The sequence below is a fragment of the Maniola jurtina genome, chromosome 2 (genome assembly GCF_905333055.1).
Source record: "Maniola jurtina chromosome 2, ilManJurt1.1, whole genome shotgun sequence".
NCBI classification, from domain to species: Eukaryota; Metazoa; Arthropoda; class Insecta; order Lepidoptera; family Nymphalidae; genus Maniola; species Maniola jurtina.
The window spans coordinates 17,104,613-17,124,912 of record NC_060030.1 but is presented as its reverse complement, the minus strand read 5'-3'; the positions used below and the strand labels follow the sequence as shown (position 1 = coordinate 17,124,912).

Genomic DNA, 20,300 nt, shown 5'->3' with positions numbered 1-20,300 from the left:
ATTTGGGCTGCAAATTACTAACACCAGTCTCAGTTTTTGTCTAGTCCTTAGGTCTACAAAGTTTGGTGTAAAATGTTCACTTTTCATTTAGTCTGTAATTAAATGAATGTCACTCTACTGTCCGTCTGTCTGTCCGTCTGTTCGCGTGTGACAGGTCTCTAACGCGTTAGGAATATGCGGTATATTATGTACTATACTGTATTTAAACAACAAAATTGAAAACGATAACAAGCCGACTGTAGGTAGTACAGTAGCACTGTCAATGTCTTCCTCAGATTTAAGCGCTATTTGTAGTTGAAGCTCGACGAAATGCTGTCTGTGTTCTTATGATAATTAGTTAGGAGCACTCGTGGTCCATCGCTGTGCTGCAGTGTTACTGCCGCCTGTTGCAGAGATTCAGGAATCTAAATCGGAATCAGGCCTATCGTGCGAATCATACCTACTACCAGCTTAAACGAATACGGAAATAAAACACATTCCAGTATCAAACATTTTTATTGAACAAGATAATAATCACTAAGTAGGTACGTCGGCAACACGTCACACGTCGATCTGCAGCGAGGCGTCCCAGGCGGGCGCGTTGACCAGCTTGAGCGTGGCGCGCAGCGCGCCGCCCGGGCCCAGCGCCAGCGTCAGCGGCTGCGGCGTGCCGCGCGGCCGCGCGTACAGCGCGTGCAGCGTCTGCTCCCAGCGCACCGGCGCCGCCGTGAGCCGCGCCAGCCGCCGCCGCGCGCCCTCCGCGCCGCGCACGGCGCGCGCGTCCACGCACGACACAACGGGCACGCGCGGCGCGGCCACGGGCAGCGCGCGCAGCGCCTCGCGCACCGCCGCCTCCGCGCGCGCCATCAGCGCGCAGTGGAACGCGCCCGCCACGCGCACGCGCGCGCTGCGCCGCACGCCCCACGCGCGCCCCTCCGTCTCCACCGCGCGCAGCGCCTGCCGCAGACACCGAAGCGTCACAAGAAATGCCGCCTCCGACCCTACCGCTTGTAAAAATCTATAATTATCGATAAAGACCCCATACAATTATTTTTTGGAATTTTTGTCTGTCTGTCTGTATGTGCATCACAAGAAAGCTACTGAACGGATTTAAAAGGAATTTGGTACAGTGGTAGCTGATGCTGAAAATTATTAAATTACTAGACGAAACACAAGGGTCAATTGTGACACATGACAATATGTCACAATAGTCAAACCTAACAATCAATTGTCAAAATCCATCAAGAACAGAACTTGAACAGAATTGAAATCCTCACCTTTTGGCCAAGAACAAAATTCCTTCGGAACCTTCAAAAAATGCGCATCTCTTCTAAATCTACGATAAATCAATTCCAAAAATCAAGAAAATCAGTAAGAAACAGTGAGTGTTTGAACAAATTTTCCAACAAATTTAACCAGCTGATACTCCGGGTAAATATATTATAAATAGGGTAGTTTTGTCCTGAAAACAATTAGGGATTCTTTAGGATATGGGATCTAATTTTTTATCGATTTTAGTCCAAAACTCTATCTTTGAACCAATTTTCACATTTTTTTTTCTTTACAAAGGTTGTACTGTTAGGATGGTACTATGTAAGTTTGACGAAGATCTGAGGAACAGTTCCGGAAATAGAGGATGGAACTCCTCAACGGGTAACAGCAAAACTTAGTTTCTGTAGAGGCTACTCACGCGCTCGTCGCCCGCCAGCACCTTGCAGCCGGGGAACAGGTAGTTGGCCACCTCGCACACGGGCTCGGGCAGGTCGGGCGCGCGCGCGCGCTCCCGCGCCGCCGCCAGCAGCGCGCCCAGGCGCGCGTCGGGCGCCAGCCACACCGTCAGCATGCCGCCCGCGCGCTCCGCCGCCGCCGCGCGCATGGCCGCCTCGCGCAGCTGCGCCAGGCGCAGCGCCGCGTCCAGCGACAGCGCGCCCGCGAACACCAGCGCGCCCAGCTCGCCCAGCGAGAAGCCGGCCGCCGCGCGCACGCGCTCCACGGCGCCCGGCCGCTCCTCGCGCGCGCGCTCCAGCGCCGCCAGCGACGTGCTCAGCACGCACACCTGCACGCGCCGCTCCAGCTCCGCCGCCGGGCCCGCCGTGCACACGCGCCACACGTCCCACCTGCGCACACACGCACACACACTGTGTCACTGTTTCTTTTTACCTGACTGCACCAGGAGGGTAATGTTTTTCTTTTAAGAATATCAATTATATTGAAAAATGAAAAATATCTTTATTTACATTAAATATTTTATATTATAATAAATATTTTTTGGAGGATTGCCGGTTTTTATCTATTTTATTTTAAAATTGCGTTTGTCAAAATTGAACTTTGATGAGCTCAATTTTGAGCTAATCAAAGTTCAATTTTGGCTCTTTGCAAGTCTTCGTCTTGGTTTTTTTTTCCAAAAAAACAACCGGCCAAGTGCGAGTAAGACTCGCGCAGCGAGGGTTCCGTACTCGAGTAATTTTTTTTGACATTTTGCACAATAAATCTAAAATTTATGTATAAAAATAAATAAAAATCTGTTTTAGAATATGCAGGTAAAACCATGATTTCATATAGTACCCCACATGGTATAGTTAATTTATTTTGAAAATTGAAACACATTTTAATTATTTTTAATGACATAACCATAAATTCATGGTTTTCGGATTTATTCCTTTACTTGTGCTATAAGACCTACATACCTGCCGAATTTCATAATTCTAGGTCAACAGGAAGTACCCTATAGGTTTTCTTGACAGACACGACGGACAGATGGACAGATGGAGGGAGAAACGGACGGACGGACGGACGGATGGACAGACAGACAAACAAACAACTAGCTGATCCTATAAGGGTTCCATTTTTCCTGTTGAGGCACGGAACCCTAAAACCCAGAATCAGGGCTCGACCTGTCCACAGGCTTCATGAAATGGCAATTCTAGGTTTTTTTGATAATGTCAAGATTGCATACATGCTAAAAAAATTAAGAAAGAAAAATTTTAATTTGCCTTTTTCCTGCACTTTTTGATATGTTAAATTAAAGAAAAACTTTTAAACTTGTTTCACTTGTGTTATCACGCACACGTCCACGCTCGCACTGCATAGCTGGTTTCACATGCCATAATATGTTGGATGCAATTACAGTCACATCAATGTTATGAATAGGCAAAACAGACAATCTTCCCAAGTCCTCAAGAACAGCTCTGCTTTTGATGTTTTCTTTAAAATATTATTTCAAATGAAACCTTTACAAGTAGGGGTCATAATAATTCATCATCATCATCATCATCATCAGCCTCTGGATGTCCACTGTTGGACATAGGTCTTCCCTAAAGAGCGCCACCACACCCGGTCCTCAGCCTTCCTCATCCAGCCACTTCCCGCCAGCCGCTTTGTATCGTCAGGTCATCGTCATCGTCATTTTCAGGATAAGATGTCGTTGGCAGATTTATTAAACGCATTGAGTATCAATTGTCTAGCTTTTATAGTTTCAGATTTATTAACAGTTAAAACTTCTAGTCTGTAATTCTAGGGTACTTCCCGAAGTCCTAGAAGAAGACTGAAACTTGGTATGTAGACTAGAAATTGCATACAAACAACAGGAAAATTAAGAAATTGGAATTTCCCTCCCTCTACGCCTCTTATGAGAAAAGCAAATCTGTAAATTCTGTTGCTAGAATGCTGATATTTTCAGGATAAGATGTCCTTGGCAGATTTATTAAACGCATTGAGTATCAATTATCTAGCTTATATAGTTTCCGATTTATTGACAGTCAAAACTTCTAGTCTGTAATTCTAGGGTACTTCCCGAAGTCCTAGAAGACTCAAATTTGGCATTAAGTAGGAATTTCAAGAATTATGAACAACAGATAAATTAAAAAATCGGGTCCCCCTTCATCCCCTCGTATATGAGATGCATATCTGTAAAATCTGTTGCTCGAATACTAAAGTTTTCAGGATAAGATGTCCGTGGCAGATTTATCAAACGTACCAAGTATCTGTGTTTCCTGAAGTCCTAAAAGACTGACATTTGGTATATCTGCTTCAAAATTGAGTTGCAAGATTCCACCCGAACAAACATACTTACATACGAGTACATTGCAAGTTGAATAAAAGCTTTAAAAAAAAGAGGTAACGATAAAGAGTGGACCATGAAAATGATGAACCTACAAAAAAAAATCTAAGGCACCTGTCAAAAAGAAATGAAATCCCACCAAAAACATTTCATGTAAAATGTTGCCAAGACTCACAAGTTCATAATGCTTTCACTGTTAAAAAGTTATGAGATCTCTAGTAGGGCCAAGCCCCTAGCTGAGCCTAGATTTGCGCTGCCCATGGGACCTATCCCAAGTCCAAAGTATATATAGCTCTTAAGTGCTCTTGAGTATATCACATTTATAACAATAAATAACAAATAACTCTACTTACAAGCTCCGACTCTACAAATTCTACATCTTGGTTAAAAAAGTACGGCTTGGCTTCAAATTCAAAATATTTTTATTCAATTAGACTTTTACAAGTTCTTTTGAATTCGTCTTTCCTACGGAGAAGAACCAGCAAGAAACTCGGCGGTTGCTCTTTTCAAAGATTTGATTTACAATATTATGCCATGTATAAAAGCAATTGAAGTCCTGCGCATTGCTGGAGCGAATTGCAGGTCAGATCCACGCTTTTTTATTATTTACATAATCTTCGATAGTATAATATGCTTTTCTCAGGAGCATATTTTCAATAGATTTTTTGAACCTGTTTAAAGGCAAGTCCAAAATTGGCTGAGGAATTTTGTTATAAAAGATAATACCCATTCCCACAAATGACTTTTGGACCTTCCTGAGGCGGAGCGTAGGAGTCGCAAGCTTGTTACGGTGTCTAGTCAGCCTGTTGTGTAGATCGCCAACTCTCTTGTAACTAAGAATATTTTGTCTTACAAAAATTATGTTGTTGTAAATATATTGAGAGGCTATGGTAAGGATACCTATTTCCTTAAATTTTTCTCGAAGTGAATCGCGTGGTTTTAAGTTATAAATTGCGCGTATTGCCCTTTTTTGTAATACAAAAATTCTCCCAATATCTGCTGCTCTACCCCATATTAAGATTCCATAAGACATAATAATAATAATACTATGAAAATAAGCAAAATATACTATCTTTGCGGTCTCCACGTCAGTTAATTGTCAAATCTTTCTAACTGCGTAAGCAGCAGAGCTTAGTTTGCCTTGAGGAACAACCATTAGTGTGGCTGATCCGGATGACTTCACATCATTCACACATATATCAATATCAGGAGAAACTGACTAGTGGCCGATATACCATGGTCAGACAGCCTAACATACCCGACGATGCTGGAGGCGAGGTCGTAGAGGTCGCGCGCCTTGGGCGTGTGCTCCAGGCGGCGGCCCATGCCCACGAACTGCGCGCCCTGGCCCGGGAACAGCAGCACGGCAGCGTCCTGCGGCGCGGCGGCGGGCGGCGCGGCGTCGAGCGGCGCGGCGCGGTCGGCGTACGGCGTCGTGGCCCAGCGCAGCTCGCCCGCGCCCGCCGCCTCGCCGCGCGCGCCCGCGTCGCGCAGCAGGCGCCGCAGCGGGCTTTCCGAGCTGAGCGCGCGCCGCGCCGCCGCGCGTCCGCGCACGCAGGCCCGACACCCCAGCGACTGCATGCTGCTTTCTTGCCCGAATTTCCGTATGCTATGCAATATATACTGAATTTTTCGTAACTCAATTCACTTTACTACATGATACCGACTTTATTTTTGTTTACTCTTGATTCTGTAGTCTTTATCGGCATGAGCTTATTCTCAATTTTATAGTAAGTAAACAAAAGTTAAAACAAGATTCACCACAATTTTCAAAATCGACAAAAAAAGGGGGAAAATGTGTGAAAATTCGTAAATTGGTAGGTACTGCGCTGAAAACCACAGCTGAAAACTCAAAACACGCTGAAATTGAACTTTTTCTTCTTTTTTTTCTCTTTAAATCTGGCTTTACTCTGATTAGCCAATGTCAAGTTTGTGATATATTCAAGTTATCGAATTTATACAAGTATGGACTCCGTCGGCGCCGGCGCCCGCCGACATACGCGCGGCGCCCCTTTAGAGCGCTTCCCAGTCAGTTCCACCACCAAAAAATACCAACTAACACAAATACCAGCCACTCTTAACCAAAAAAAACACTCCAAACAAGCACAGCACGCGCGCCAGCAAAATACATCCTACTCTATGCCAGCAAACGCCATCGCAGACGAAGTCCTCAAAGACCTGTCTTTGTCTGTGTTTTCTTTTTTAGTCCCAGACACCACAGCCACAGATGCTGTGCCAGAGACCAAATGACCATTAGACAACTAGAAATGTGGACTTCGTCTGTGTTGGTGTTAGCTGGCGAGCGTGTTTTGCCTTTTTGGAGTGTTTTTTAGGGTTCCGTAGCCGAATGGCAAAAAACGGAACCCTTATAGATTCGTCAAGTCTGTCTGCCTGTCTGTCCATCCGTATGTCACAGCCACTTTTCTCCGAAACTATAAGAACTATACTGTTGAAACTTGGCAAGTAGATGTATTCATTGAACCGCATTAAGATTCTCACACAAAAATAGAAAAAAAAAACAATAAATTTTGGGGGTCCCCATACTCAGAACTGAAACTCAAAATATTTTTTTTCATCAAACCCATACGCGTGGGGTATCTATGGGTAGGTCTTCAAAAATGATACTGAGGATTCTAACATCATTATTTTCTAAACTGAATAGTTTGCGCGAGAGACATTTCCAAAGTTGTAAAATGTGCCCCCCCCCCCCCCGTAACTTCTAAAATAAGAGAATGATAAAACTAAAAAAAATATATGATGTACATAACCATGCAAACTCTTCTTAGTTCTTTTTTAATACGTCATCAGAAATTAAAATGTGTTAAAATTTTCAAAATAAGATAACAGCTATACCAAGTGGGGTAAAGTAAAAGTAAAAAGTAAAATATTCTTTATTGTACACCAACAAGACAGTAATATATAAATAACAATAAAGATTTATGTACAAGAGGCGGCCTTATCACTAAAATAGCGATAAGGGGTATCATATGAAAGGGCTTTATATTCTAAAACAGACTTTTATTAATTTCTAAGCATGATAGTTTTTGATTTATCGTGCAAAATGTCGGAAAAATAACCGAGTATGGAACCCTCGGTGCGCGAGTCTGACTCGCACTTGGCCGGTTTTTTATTTTTGTTAAAACTGACTGGAAAGCGCTCTAAGGCTATAAGGGGGTGCCGTGCGTGTGTCGGCGAGCGCCGGCACAGACGGGGTCCATACTTGTATAGTTTAACTAACTTGTTACAAATAACTACAAACTTGACATTGGCTAATCTTTGTAAAGCCAGACGAGAGAAAAAAAAAAGAAGAAAAACTAGAAATGTGACACTTATGGTGCATGTATGGTGCTTATGAGTGAGTTACGATCACTGCAGGTTGACTGTCGTTGAGTCGATGGTCAATTATGTGTTTTCACTGCAAGGGATTTTACCCTATTTTAGGGCGAACCTTATTAAGTACGACTTAAGGCTTTTTTAGTTGTCAGGGACTTTACTCTAAATCGAACTTCAGGTGGTAATCTTATTTTTTAAATTCACTCATGTATATTTTGTATTTTTTTAGAGTTCCGTACCTCAATCACCACCACCAGGATCACTTCATTGTCTGTCTGTCGGCCGTGTCTGTCAATTCGTGGAATTAAAACCTACAGGGCACTTCCCGTTGATTTAAAATCATTTTTGGCAGAGAGCAATTTCGTAGCATAAAGGAACCATAAATTCGTGAACCTTGAATTTGTTGTTAGGTACACTTTTTACATCACAAAAAAATTAAACATTTGTGTTCCCGAGCATAAATTAGTTCACTAAAACACCGAGATGGCGCTGTCCGTCATTAATTAGGTAGGTACTTGCTTTTTATCGTACCTACCTACTGACTGGTTCGAGATTCTTGTCCGATGGCATAGATCATACCCGTATATTCAATGTACTCTGTGGCACAGATCCGTTCGAGTTTGTGTGCCGACTCCACTCACTCCACTTGACCGGGTGATTTAGGGCGAATTCCCATTTCCTATAAAAACTAGGGCATAACAAAAATCGTGAGTGAAAACACTGATTTGATTGAATATTGTGATTTGTGAATCGAATGTTATTTTTGCGTACTTAAATGGATAAAACTCGTTGAAATTGTTTTTGTTTCACAATACATAAAGTAATTTGATTGTTACAAAAGCAGTGTGTTCGGATTGAATCGTGTTTTATAAGAAAGGTCGGTCGGTAGTAAGAGCATGGTGCGGCAGTGAGCGCCATGGACGGGTCGTCGGCGTGGGGCGCGGAGGACGAGGCCATCATCGCCACCAACACGGAGGCCACGGAGTGCAAGCGCTGCGCCGTGGAGCTGGGCTACTGGAAGGACGACTACATCGGCTACTTCGCCAAGCGCGTGGACCGCAAGGCGCCCGAGATCAACCGCGGCTACTACGCCAGGGTGCGCGCCATGGAGATGTTCATCCATCAGTTTCTAGAGGTACGAGCACGAGCTCTTGCGAAGCCTAGCTATGCTGCTGCTGAACGAGTATTAGCAGTCCATTGGTCTGGTAATAGATTGGTACCCTGACATACTAGAACACAGCATATTTTACACTAAGCTTTTTATGAGAGTAAAAATACAAAACTGGTTCTCATCTGTTTTTTATTTTGGAAAACTTTCAATTTGGCAGTTTCTAGATGAAGAAAGAATAGATTAGAATAACAAATTGTGCAGTATTGTTGATGACTTGTACATTGTTGTAGGATAACATGACATGTAGACACTGTTATTTATGGTACTGTACCTCAAGAGGAAAAACTGAACCTTTTGTTGTCTGTCTGTCCATCCGTCAAGAAAACCCATAGGGTCCTTTTTGTTGACCTAGAGTCACGAAAGGCAGGGAAGTAGGTCTTATAGCACAAGTAAAGGAATAAATCCAAAATCCATGAATTTGTGGTTACATCATTAAATCTTATTTAACAAGGTAACAATTTACTCTTTTTGATGGTCAGAATTTAGAGATTTGAAGGATGGTGATAAAATTGATCACCTACACTTAAAACTAAAGCTGCAAGGGTTCCAAACACGCCCAGCTCTGAGAAGAGCCCACAACATCAGCCAGGTGTTCTTATTCAAAGCTGTTAAGCAACTCATTCCCTAGCTTTCTTATCATTTAAATAATCTTTTAGACCTCATTCAGAGAGCTTTTATAACGTCAGTTACAAAAGTGTTCAAATAAAACAAAATGTCAACACTTTTTTAACGCTCTTGCGAATTAGGGCTTACATTGTAATAGATTTTTTCAATGTTTTATGAAAAGCTTGAACTTGTTAAGAGACATCTCCAATGTGTCTTCTAGAAGCTTATTATGACATGATACAATAGGGATGATGACTACTAGTAAAATCAGCGATTATTTATCAAACATCAAAACACTTGCTTAGTATAAGAATTTGTATGAAATACACAGATGTGATCATACAAATTTCATGTACTTTTTTAGTTAAATCGATATAATTAAAAATGGTAAGCAAACTTAAAACTAGCAGTGAATGTGGATTTTAGGAATTTTGGAAGATTTAATAATTACCAAGAAATAATTTATTTTTGACCTAAGCATGATCTGATGATCCCTATTACCAATTACTATCACTACTTGCACACTTGCCTCAATCTGCAGTATTGGCAGTGTTGAGGCAGATTCATATTAGCAGTGTAATGTGTTCAGCAACTGAACTTGCATTGCACTAAGTGACTTCATTGATCAAATGTTCACTCTGTAGTAGTGTAGATGATTTATTTTTTGGAAAATGTATTACTGACATAGGTACCATGTACAAAGCATATTATTTCTAAATTGACATTGATTTATTTGATGTAGGGCAAGTACATAGCACTATGTAGCTCATACACTAGATGTGTGACTCACCACTGGTTCAGAATACAGCTCTCAGTGGGAACAAGTGTCCAGTTGCTCTGTTCAATAACAAGTTTGAATGTGTAAGCACACACTACAGGGTGTTGTGTTGCAGCGCTGCGGCACCAAGTGCCAGATCATCAACCTGGGCTGCGGGTTCGACACGCTGTACTGGCGCCTCAAGGACAGCACGCAGGCCATCAGCAACTTCATCGAGCTGGACTTGCCCGCCGTCACCAGCAGGAAGTGCCACATCATCAAGCGCAACAAGCAGCTGCTGCAGAAGATATGCAAGGAGGGTGAGCTGCTCACTGCTTGATAGCATAAACACCAGCGTGTGCCCAGAGATTGTATCACAAACCCAAATCCACTTGAACAAAGTTGCATGTATCACCTAGTAATTGACATGAAACTGTTTGTTAGCTCACTAGTCACGAGGTTGAAACATGTGCCTTTTCTGCTTATTTTCAGGGTTCTATACCTCAAAAGGAATCCTTATGGGATCACTTTATTGTCCATCTGTCTGTCTATCTGTCGTGTCTGTCAAGAAAACCTATAGGTAGGTAGGTCTTACAGCACAAGTAAAGGAAAAAATCCGAAAACCTTGAATTTGTGGTTACATCACAAAAAAAAATTATAGTGTTTCAATTTTCAAAGTAAGAAAACTATACCAAGCGGGGTATCATATGAGAGGCCTTTACTTGCACATTCTAAAACAGATTTTTATTTATTTTTATGCATAGTTTTTGATTTGTTGTGCAACAAGTGTAAATTAAAAATTTATAACACCCCCGACAAGTGAAGTTACAGTAACTAGAAAAGACCGAAAAGACCTGATAACTTTCAAACGGCTAAACTGATTTTCTTGGACTATTCCGCGCCTACGATCCAAAGTATCAGAGTTTTCCAAAACATCATTTTCAAATAAATAATTATGTATCAAGGCAACGTCCATCTTGACAGCTTGACATTTGTCTATTGACATAATATTAAGAACCTAACGGTTATGTAACCTTCTTTTCTACAAGAAAACTAGAAAAGAGCTGATAACTCTTAAACAGCTGCACCAATTTTTTTGGATTATAGCTAAGAACACTCTCGATCAAGCCACCTTTCAAACAAAAAAAACTAAATCAAAATCGGTTCATTCGTTTAGGCGCTACGATGCCACAGACAGATACACAGATACACACGTCAAACTTGTAACACCCCTCTTTTTGAGTCGGGGGTTAAAAAAATAACCAAGTACGGAACCCTCGGTGCGAGTCTGACTCGCACTTGGCCTGTCATTTTTATTAATTTGCATGGTGTCAATTTTGAAATTTTATTATTTACTGTTAAAATGGCAATAGAAATATGCACTCTATGAAAATTTCAACATCCTACTTATTACCATTAATGAGATGCAGCTTTTTAGTAATAAGGTAAAAGGTAAAAGGGTCCAAATGATAAAATTTCATAACGATCGCCATGATTTAAAGTGTCATATCTTGTAGTGGGTGCACCATCCCTGATCCCTGATGGGTGGAGAAATGACACTTTTTTAAATTTCAAAGTTCTGTAGAACTCTTGGGTGTTTCAATTCAGCTCTACTTAACCGGTTTTTGTCTGCGTTTGGAATTACATGCTTCACAAAACAAATAATAATATATTTATATATGTACATAATTCATTTTAATTTTCTTTTCTTTTTTTTTTACTTTGTTTTATAAAACACCCAGGTGGATATCACACTAATACTATATACGTAAAGGCGAAAGGTTGCGGGTATGTCTGTTACTCTTTCTCGCAAACACTACTGGACAGATTTGGGTGAAAGGAATGGAGATAGATAATATCTTGGATTAGCAAATAGGCTACTTTTGATCCTGGAAAATCAGTGTTCCCACGGGATTTCGAAAAATTACGCGGACGAAGTCGTGGGCATCAGCTAGTTTTAAATAAAAGTCAATAGTTTAAATTTGAAGAAAAAGTTCTTTGAATTTAGAACACTGGCAGTTCTAAATTCAAAGAACTTTTTCTCACAGGGTGAGCAAAAACCACTTTTGCTCACTGAGTTAAGGCAGCAAAGACGCTCTTTTTCAGCTAGTGAGGTGAAAAACATTAAGTATATTAACTTGGTACAAAAATGATTGTCGCAGTTTTATGAGGTGGAAGTCACTATGAAGGATGTGTTGTCGGCAGACGGCGAGGTGATGACGCGCGCGGGCGAGCTGCACGCGGACGGCTACCACCTGCTGGGCGTGGACCTGCGCTGCGCGGGCGCCGTGCGGCGCGCGCTGGCGGCGGCGGGCGCGGCGGACGAGCTGCCCACGCTGCTGCTGGCCGAGTGCGTGCTGGTGTACCTGCGGCCCGCCGCCGCCGACGCGCTGCTGGCCGCGCTGGCCGGCAGCTTCGCGCGCTGCGTGCTGCTGGTGTACGAGCAGTGCAACCTGGCCGACCGCTTCGGCGCCGTGATGCGCAGCGCGCTGGGCGCGCGCGGCGTGCCCGCGCCCGTGGCCGCGCACTCGCCGGCCGAGCAGGCGGCGCGCCTGCGCGCGCTGGGCTTCGACGCGGCGCGCGCCTGGGACATGGACGCCGTGTGGCGCGCGCTGCCCGAGGAGGACCGCGCGCGCGTGGAGCGCCTGGAGATGCTGGACGAGCGCGAGCTGTTGCTGCAGCTCAACCAGCACTACGCGCTCAGCGTGGCCACGCGCGGCGCGCTGTTCGCCGACCTCGACCTCAACGCCTGAGCCTCCGCAACGCAGACTACTACTAAGTGTTAAATATTTATTTATGATATATAAAATGCTGTATTGAAAACTGTAGTTTGGTTACAATGCCCCAGGCTCTATCAGATTCCTTTCCTCCTAATGCCTTCGAAACAATCTGACATCGCAGCGTGATACACAATCGGCAGTCAGGCATCAGTGGAGACTGACGACAGAAGTAACAATACGTCCTCCTATCGTTACAGAAGTAACGATAGGAGGACGACCAGATTTGTCTGTCTTGACGGCAAATGAAGCTTACAGTTCCTTGGTTGCAGTACAACTCCGCTAAGCAAAGCCCTGTTTCTATCACTTGCATCGTTTGTATCGCCTCTACGGGATGACTTGTTGCTAAAATCATTAATCATTTAACAACTTCATAGGATCTGATTTTTATAAGCATTGAATTTTACGTCTATAGTACCTACTCAGTTCAATGCACGTACATTATTTTAAACCAAAAAATCGTTAATATCATTATAATAAATATAATCGTTATCGGTAGAGACCTACTGGTGTAAGTATGCATCTTATAAACCAAAGGAAACTGCCTTTGCTGCCTAAAATCAGTGAACAAAAGTCGTTTTTGCTCATCCAGTGAGAAAAAGTGTTTTGAATTTAGTACATTCTGGATTGGCAAACAGTTGAACGCGGATCAATCGGAAGACAGTTAAACTCCCTCGAAAGCAAAATACAATTTTACTCTCGTGAGTGAGCCCGCTTTGCCAATGTTCGGTTTTCGAATTGGTATGATGAAAACGTTTTTGCTCACTCGTTTAGGATGGATATCATTTTAGTTATTCATGAGAAAGGGAAGTAACATATGAGATTTCTGAAATCAAAATGAAAATTTTATTTAAATTTAGGTGTCTGTTATTTTGGATAGTTCTCGCCGAGTGGCGGCTAGATGTGCGGCAGACAGGCCTGCAGCGCGCGGCGCAGCGCCTGGCGCACGTCGGCGCGGCCCTCGCAGAACACGTGCGTGGCGTGGCGCTCCACGTGCACCAGCGTGTCGTGGCGCGGCAGGTGCACGATGCAGCCGTCCGCGCCCGCCTCCACGCGCGCGTCCGCCACGCCCTCGCGCGCCAGCGCCGCCAGCAGCGCCGCCACGTCCAGCGCGCTCCAGTGCAGCGCGGGCGGCGCGGCGTACGCGGCCGGCGCCGCCAGCTCCAGCCGCGCGTCGCGCACGCGCAGCGCGGCGCACAGCGGCGCGGCGCGCAGCCCGGCGCGCAGCTCGCGCGGCGACGCGCGCGCCGCCAGCTCGCCGCACAGCGTGGCGCGCGCGACACGGCGGCGCACGGCAGGCGCGCGCGCGGCGCCGCGGCGCAGCAGCAGCGTGGGCACGTCGCCGCCGAGACGTGCGGGCGCGTACTGCTCGGGCAGCGCCAGCTCGCGCGGCCGCAGCTCGCGCACCAGCTTGGCGGCCTGCGAGAAGTTAAGCGACGTGTCGATGGGGCAGTGGAACGCCTTCATGGCGAGCGGCTGGAAGGGCGCCAGCGCCTCGGCGTAGGGGAAGTCGGGCTCGGTGAAAATGACGGCGTGCTGTGGGTGCGGCGCCCACAGCTCCAGCAGGTGCACGGCAGCGCCGCAGCGCAGGCTGGGGTGGCCGGCGAACACCACGGCGGGCGCGCGGAAGTCAGCCAGAGCGTCGTCGGCCAGGCCACGCGCGTGGCGCAGACGGCCGGCGCGCGCCAACGCCGCGTGCGGGAAGGGCTCCTCGGGCAGCGCCACGCGCGCCTGCTTGCCGGCCGACACCCACTCGGCCAGGATGTTGCTGTAGGCCAGGCTGGCGTCGGCCACGGGCGACAGCACCAGCAGCGGCACGTGCGCCAGCCCCGCGCCCTCCAGGTGCGCGCTGAGACACTCCAGCAGATCGTACAGCACGCCGCTGGGGTACACGGGGCACAGCACGCAGCCGCCGGCGCGCAGCGTGACGGCGGCGTGCACGCACAGGTCGCCCAGCATGTGGTCGGGGTTGTGCGCCGGCGTCTGCGTGAGCGCCGCCAGCAGCAGCAGGTCGGCGCCGCGCAGCGCCGCCTGGTTGATGGGGCGCGGGTGCGTGGTGAGCGTGCTGGAGCCGCTCACGTAGGCCACCTTCTCGTGCGCCGAGCGCAGCACCCAGTTGGCGGAGCCCAGGCAGAAGCCGGAGGACACGGGCGTGGCCTGCAGCGCGCCGTACACGTCCACGCGCTCGTCGTAGCCCACGACGCGCACGCGCGCCAGCGCGCGCTCCAGCGCGGCGCGCGAGAACAGGCGGCGCCAGGCGCGCGGGCGCGTCGCGTGCGCCAGCGGCGGCGGCAGCACGTGCAGCAGCTCCTTCCAGCGCCGCGCGCCGCGCCCGCCGCCCGCCAGCCACGCCGCCAGCTCCTCCAGGTAGAAGCGGCCGATCTGCAGCGTGGGCTCGGTGGCGTACACCTGCCCCTTGAAGCCCGACTCCTCCGTGACGAAGGGCAGCGCCAGCATGCACGTGTAGTTGGAGATGAGGATCACGTCCAGCTGCGAGAAGTCCACCACCTTGTCCAGCGGCGGGCAGAACTCGGGCACGCTGTCCACGAACACGCGCCCGCAGCACTCCTTCAGCTCCTGCCGCCACACCACACATTACGCGTTACGTTAACGGAACTATTGCCTCCTGTTTGGTGTGGTTGTTAAAAAAATTAAGTAAAATATTTTTCAAAAAGATTAATCTAGTCGGTCTCAGTGTGTTCTGACTTAGAATCGCTCGCTACGCTCTTGATTCTATTATAGAATCCTTCGCCCGTTACAAACTAGACACTGTAACAAAAATGAACTTTGCTATCTTGTTGAACAAATAACTATGGTTTTATTCAGACTAAAATGATATTTTGGTTTACCTTCTCGAGCACTTTGAAATCATTATTAGGTATCTTAGGCAGTTTTTGAAGTAGGTTTAAAAGCAAAGTTTTTAGCCGTAAGTAGCGGCGACTGGCTCACCCCCTCGAGCAGCGGGTCGTTGACGTGCGGCGGCGTGTAGGCGGGCAGCGACGCCAGGCGCGTGCTGGGCACGGGCGGCAGCGGCAGGAAGCTCAGCAGCGAGTGCGCCGACAGCCCGCAGTCCAGCATGATGAGCAGCTCCTTGAACGACAGCACGAAGCACGGCTTCGACGCGTCGCTGCTGAGGCAGTACTGACAACCACGAGAGCGTTCAATTAGCGCCACTGATATCACACTAATATTATAAAGGTGAAAGTTTGTATGTGCGTGTGTGTGTGTGTGTGTGTGTGTGTGTGAAAATCAAAGAGTTCCCACGGGATTATTCAAAAACCTACATCCACGCGAACGAAGTCGCGGGCATCAGCTAGTTCATTATAATAAATGAACCAGTTCAATAATCCAGCTCAAACTCACTTTTTGCTAGACTCCTCCGGTGTCCTCGATCGTGCCGCGAGATGCGGCGTCAACGCGCAGGGCTCGCTGTGAGGGAGGTTCATTGAACACTGTTAGTTCTGCTTGAATCACATCAGCGATGAAGACCGAGGAACCCTCAGGAGATGATTCCTCAACCTCATCCCTCACAAGCGCGCCTTGCGGGTCGCAGCCCGCACCGCATGCAGTTTCACATGCCCATGGAAAAGGACCCGGAGAGGCCCACAACTAGTTAGGCATACGCTGACAAAAAGTGAGCTAGAGCCAATTTATTCATCATTTTGATTCTCATTATTTCAAGTAGGACCACTTGCAGAAGTTCCAAACACAGCATAAGTGTTGCTACTCATTCCAACCAATAATGCTGCAGACTAAATAATTAAAGAAAGGAACAGCGCTCACTGACTTGAATATTATTTAAATTATTTAATTAAAAGCAAAACTACCAATTTTCATGAGTATAACTTAGCCATGTGGATCAGTGGAGGAATCAGTTTGGTCCTTAGGCTACAAAGTTTGGAAACAAATATTTTGTGATGCAATATTGCCTCTTTCGATTTTTTATGTAATTTGTTTTAAAAGGACTCGCATGCTACATTTTTATAAGTAAATAGTGAGCAAACAAGCTACATGATGTTGGCAGTACTAGAGAAGCAACTGTGTATGCCTCTCCAATAACTATATTGAAATCCAGTGGGAAAGGAGTTGGTCCCACCACTATTTGCAGGTGCATACAAAAAGATCTGGCACAATGGTTGGTCAAAGTACACCTGGCACGAGGCATGGAGGCTGCCATTGGCTGCAGCGGTGTGTAGGCAGTTGTACAATACTTCCTATATATTGATGGTACTATGCCAGAAAACTTCATACAAGTGCCAACATCTATACAAAGTTTTAACTCAATTGAGTGAATGATTCCCGAACACAGAATCCTAACACAATTTTCACACAAGATTTAAGTAATTAGTAAGTACCACCTACATTTTTTTTTATTACTTATAATTGTAACTTTAGCATTGTTGACTTACCAGCTTCATATTGGAAAACGGAAATAGTTGTTATTTAACAATAAAAATACTTGTTATTTTTCATTGGTTATGTTGTGTTTAACGGAGATATTTCAGCACGCTGTAGGCATACATTACTTTGTTGAATGTGGGTGAAAAGAAAGATTGAACTTTTTTACACCGACGATTTTATCTTAGTTTTAATCACTATTATTTAATAATTTTAATTATAAATAACATGTAAACTACATATAAACGCAGAACTCACAGAGTAATAAGCAATAACCCAATGTTTTTTTAAACTGATTTTACGGCCCTGGGTTCTAGTCCTTTGAGCCTAAAAGTATGTAGTTTTTTTTTTATTAGCTGGTTTTACGGCTCTGGGAAAAGAGTAGGTACCTAAGTCTGAGTATAACAAAGACTATAATAACTAGAATAGCAGAACTATTGTAGAACTTTTTTTAAATGGCTTTACGGCTCTGGATTCTATGCACTAGCCTTTTTGAGTCCATTGTAGAACACATCAAAATAGAGACGGATGCTGCCGACTAACAACCAACGAGGCCAAGGATTACAGAAGTACGTCTTTTTACTCTTTAATACGTTTTGAGCATTTTTCGAGACAATCCTTTCATTTTGTTACCTTAATTTACGGCTCTGGATTATAGTCTTTATGAGGGACAGGGATTTCGAAACAAAGAAGAAAGTACCTAGCTGTAAGATGGATAATTTTATGTCATATTATGATCAAAATGCGTTCCAAGAAGCAAGTTGCAAGAAGATTAATTGGTCCAAGTTATTTACTAACATTTCTAGTAAGAGCTAAGAGCGTTCATACCTATGCGGAAAGATCTGGACGCGAAAGTGTTTTTGTTTGTTAGAAGACCTTTGAGTCTTTTTCCATATGGTCAAGGCCGTAGCCAGGCATTGGTTGGTAAGGAAACTTACTCGACTTGCTGGGGCGAATGCCTGATTGTTGTGGAATTTCACCTTTCAATTCGACAGCCAGATGGATTCCAATGAGAAATAGGACCACGAGCGCAGCAAGCGCAATTTTTTTTGTTTAATACAAATAAAAAGTTAAACATAAGATAAACAAGCTTAACCATAACAAAATTTTATGTTTTAAAGCACCTTTATCTACTTTTCTGTTTTTTATCCTCGAATAAACAAAGAGTTCCCAAGGGATTTTCGAAAATCTAAATCCACGTGGATGAAGTTTCGAGTATCAAGTAATATACGATAAAAGCACGAGCGAAGCGAGCGCGAAATTTTTGACATATTTACAAAAATCTATATTAATATTAGCGAAAATTCTTTTCAAGACTCATCTTCGCCAAAATTTGTTACTATTCAGAGATAGCTTGCATCCTATAGGTAGGTACTCATCCCGAAAATTAGAGTTCCCATGGGGCTTTTAAAATCCAGATCATTGCAAACAAAGTCCAGACATCACACTAATATTATAAAGGTGAAAGTTTGTGTGTATGTGTGTGTGTATGTTTGTTACTCCTTCACGCAAAAACTACTGGATGGATTGGGCTGTGAATGGAGATAGATTATAACTACTCTGGATTAGCACATATGCTACTTTTTATCCCGGAAAATCAAAGAGTTTCCAGGGGATTTTTAAAAAACCAACATCTACGCGAACGAAGTCGTGGGCATCAGCTAGTCAACTAACATAATATAAAAGCGCAAGCGAAGCGAGCGCAAATTTTTTGATATATTTACAAAAAAGATTGGTAAATTCGAGAACTAGTCTATATTAGGCATTTTAAAAACAATTTCTCTTCTTCTGGGATTTCGGTGGGAGTTTGAACCTCAAACATTCAAAACAGAGATGCAGAAATGATTGTGGTGGTCAGACTTTCATTTGGTGTATCAAAATATTATGTAAGATGTATAAACCTATGCAAAAACAAAAAAGGAACCAGTAGAGTGATATTAAGTTTAAGATTTCGTTTCCAATAAAGAGGCTATTTGATATTGACTATTGTTTTATTATAATGAGATCGGTTTTGTGAGCGCAATATAAGTCGTTAGGTAGTCAGGTCGGTGGTATTGATAGTCATACATATTATATATGTAGTAGGTACCTATATGCTTTTGCAGTTTATTATATTTGGTATACACAATTTTATTCTATGTAATGCATAAAGTACCATATACACACACACACACACATTTTTTATATATTCAATAAAAAATTCGAAACACGTCTAATTTTTTTTAAAATATTTATTAACTCAAAAATGTAACATATTTTTTACCCGGTATGATATAAAATTTCATGCAGTAATAAGAGCTTAATAATTTATCCCGTAGCTGTCGTACACTTATCACTATCATATTATCTCTTTCGTTGTAACTTGTCTGAGCATTATAATCATCATCGTCGTCGTCTTCCCAAATTACAATTTGTTGCCAGCTAACTACTGAGCACGGGTGTCCTGTGCGAATGAGAAGGGCTTAGCCAGAGTCCAGCGTGCTGGCCGAGGGAGAATTGGTACATTTCACACACCTTTGAGAACATTACCGATAGAGAACTCTCATGCAGATCTCCTAACGATGTTTTCCTTCGCCGTTAAAGCATTTGATATTGATTTGATTAATTTGAAGCAAGCGTATATTTGAATTGCTAAAGAAATGCTTAAAACACAGATTAACTCCGAAAATTTAGAGGTGAGTCGCGCCCGGGATCGAACCCCCGACCTCCCGAATACAAGGCCGACGTCTGAACCACTCGACTATCACCGTTTATTTAGCATTAACATAATAATATTATAAGCACTTAGCAAAACGGCTTTAGAGCATTACAATATACTTGCACGGTTATAGTTAGCGGTTGTAACTTGTAACACAAACCTGTTTCGCCGGGCAGTCAGGTACAATTTTATAATGCAACTATGTATTGCATTAACGCAAAAATCAGTGTTTTGAAACGTGATTGTTGACATGATGTTGTAACCGCGAACTGCGCGGAATCCCGCGCGGGGCTCGTGCGTGTGGCCTGTAGGCAGTAGGCAGTAGGCACGTACCTAGTTACATATCTAGTGCTGTAGGTAGCTAACGAAGGCAACTATTACTCCTTATTCATTTACATCATTGACTGGATTTGAGGTTTAAAGAAAAAAAAATGAAACTTGTACACTTAAATAAGTTTTATATACATAACTACGATAACTACCTACCTACCACAACAAGTTAGATGTAGGTGCGGTTGACG

General features: G+C 44.4%; 3 protein-coding genes across 4 annotated transcripts; 1 reads left to right on the top strand and 2 right to left on the bottom strand.

Annotated features, from left to right (window-relative positions):
• Positions 1-479: 479 nt before the first annotated feature.
• On the bottom strand, positions 480-5,957 carry LOC123877839 (probable malonyl-CoA-acyl carrier protein transacylase, mitochondrial). The gene is made up of 3 exons (XM_045924752.1): positions 5,298-5,957; positions 1,670-2,096; positions 480-936 (listed from the first exon to the last, which is right to left on the bottom strand). The coding sequence occupies exons 1-3, from the start codon at positions 5,618-5,620 to the stop codon at positions 541-543; spliced, it is 1,146 nt and encodes a 381-aa protein (XP_045780708.1). The 5' UTR covers positions 5,621-5,957; the 3' UTR covers positions 480-540.
• Positions 5,958-7,979: 2,022 nt separating this feature from the next.
• On the top strand, positions 7,980-12,729 carry LOC123877843 (leucine carboxyl methyltransferase 1). 2 transcript variants are annotated; one of them, XM_045924765.1, is made up of 3 exons: positions 7,980-8,507; positions 10,028-10,226; positions 12,112-12,729. In XM_045924765.1, the coding sequence occupies exons 1-3, from the start codon at positions 8,289-8,291 to the stop codon at positions 12,657-12,659; spliced, it is 966 nt and encodes a 321-aa protein (XP_045780721.1). In that variant the 5' UTR covers positions 7,980-8,288; the 3' UTR covers positions 12,660-12,729. The 2 variants fall into 2 exon arrangements, with proteins under 2 accessions (XP_045780721.1, XP_045780730.1); XM_045924774.1 differs by having other exon boundaries at positions 7,983-8,507; positions 10,043-10,226.
• A 786-nt stretch (positions 12,730-13,515) lies between these two features.
• On the bottom strand, positions 13,516-17,342 carry LOC123877812 (integrator complex subunit 9). The gene is made up of 3 exons (XM_045924727.1): positions 17,093-17,342; positions 15,633-15,824; positions 13,516-15,260 (listed from the first exon to the last, which is right to left on the bottom strand). The coding sequence occupies exons 1-3, from the start codon at positions 17,099-17,101 to the stop codon at positions 13,581-13,583; spliced, it is 1,881 nt and encodes a 626-aa protein (XP_045780683.1). The 5' UTR covers positions 17,102-17,342; the 3' UTR covers positions 13,516-13,580.
• Positions 17,343-20,300: the final 2,958 nt, after the last annotated feature.

What these genes read in the sequence shown, in the direction of transcription:
- LOC123877843 (XM_045924765.1), top strand. Translation starts at nt 8,289, where the DNA reads ATGGACGGGTCGTCGGCGTGGGGCGCGGAGGACGAGGCCATCATCGCC. An exon ending in TCATCCATCAGTTTCTAGAG is followed by an intron (nt 8,508 to 10,027) that starts GTACGAGCACGA and finishes CACACACTACAG; the next exon opens with GGTGTTGTGTTGCAGCGCTG. An exon ending in GCAGAAGATATGCAAGGAGG is followed by an intron (nt 10,227 to 12,111) that starts GTGAGCTGCTCA and finishes TGTTGTCGGCAG; the next exon opens with ACGGCGAGGTGATGACGCGC.
- LOC123877839 (XM_045924752.1), bottom strand. Translation starts at nt 5,620, where the DNA reads ATGCAGTCGCTGGGGTGTCGGGCCTGCGTGCGCGGACGCGCGGCGGCG. An exon ending in CTCGCCTCCAGCATCGTCGG is followed by an intron (nt 2,097 to 5,297) that starts GTATGTTAGGCT and finishes GTGTGTGCGCAG; the next exon opens with GTGGGACGTGTGGCGCGTGT. An exon ending in TGCTGGCGGGCGACGAGCGC is followed by an intron (nt 937 to 1,669) that starts GTGAGTAGCCTC and finishes TGTCTGCGGCAG; the next exon opens with GCGCTGCGCGCGGTGGAGAC.
- LOC123877812 (XM_045924727.1), bottom strand. An exon ending in ACGACCCGCTGCTCGAGGGG is followed by an intron (nt 15,261 to 15,632) that starts GTGAGCCAGTCG and finishes GTGTGGCGGCAG; the next exon opens with GAGCTGAAGGAGTGCTGCGG.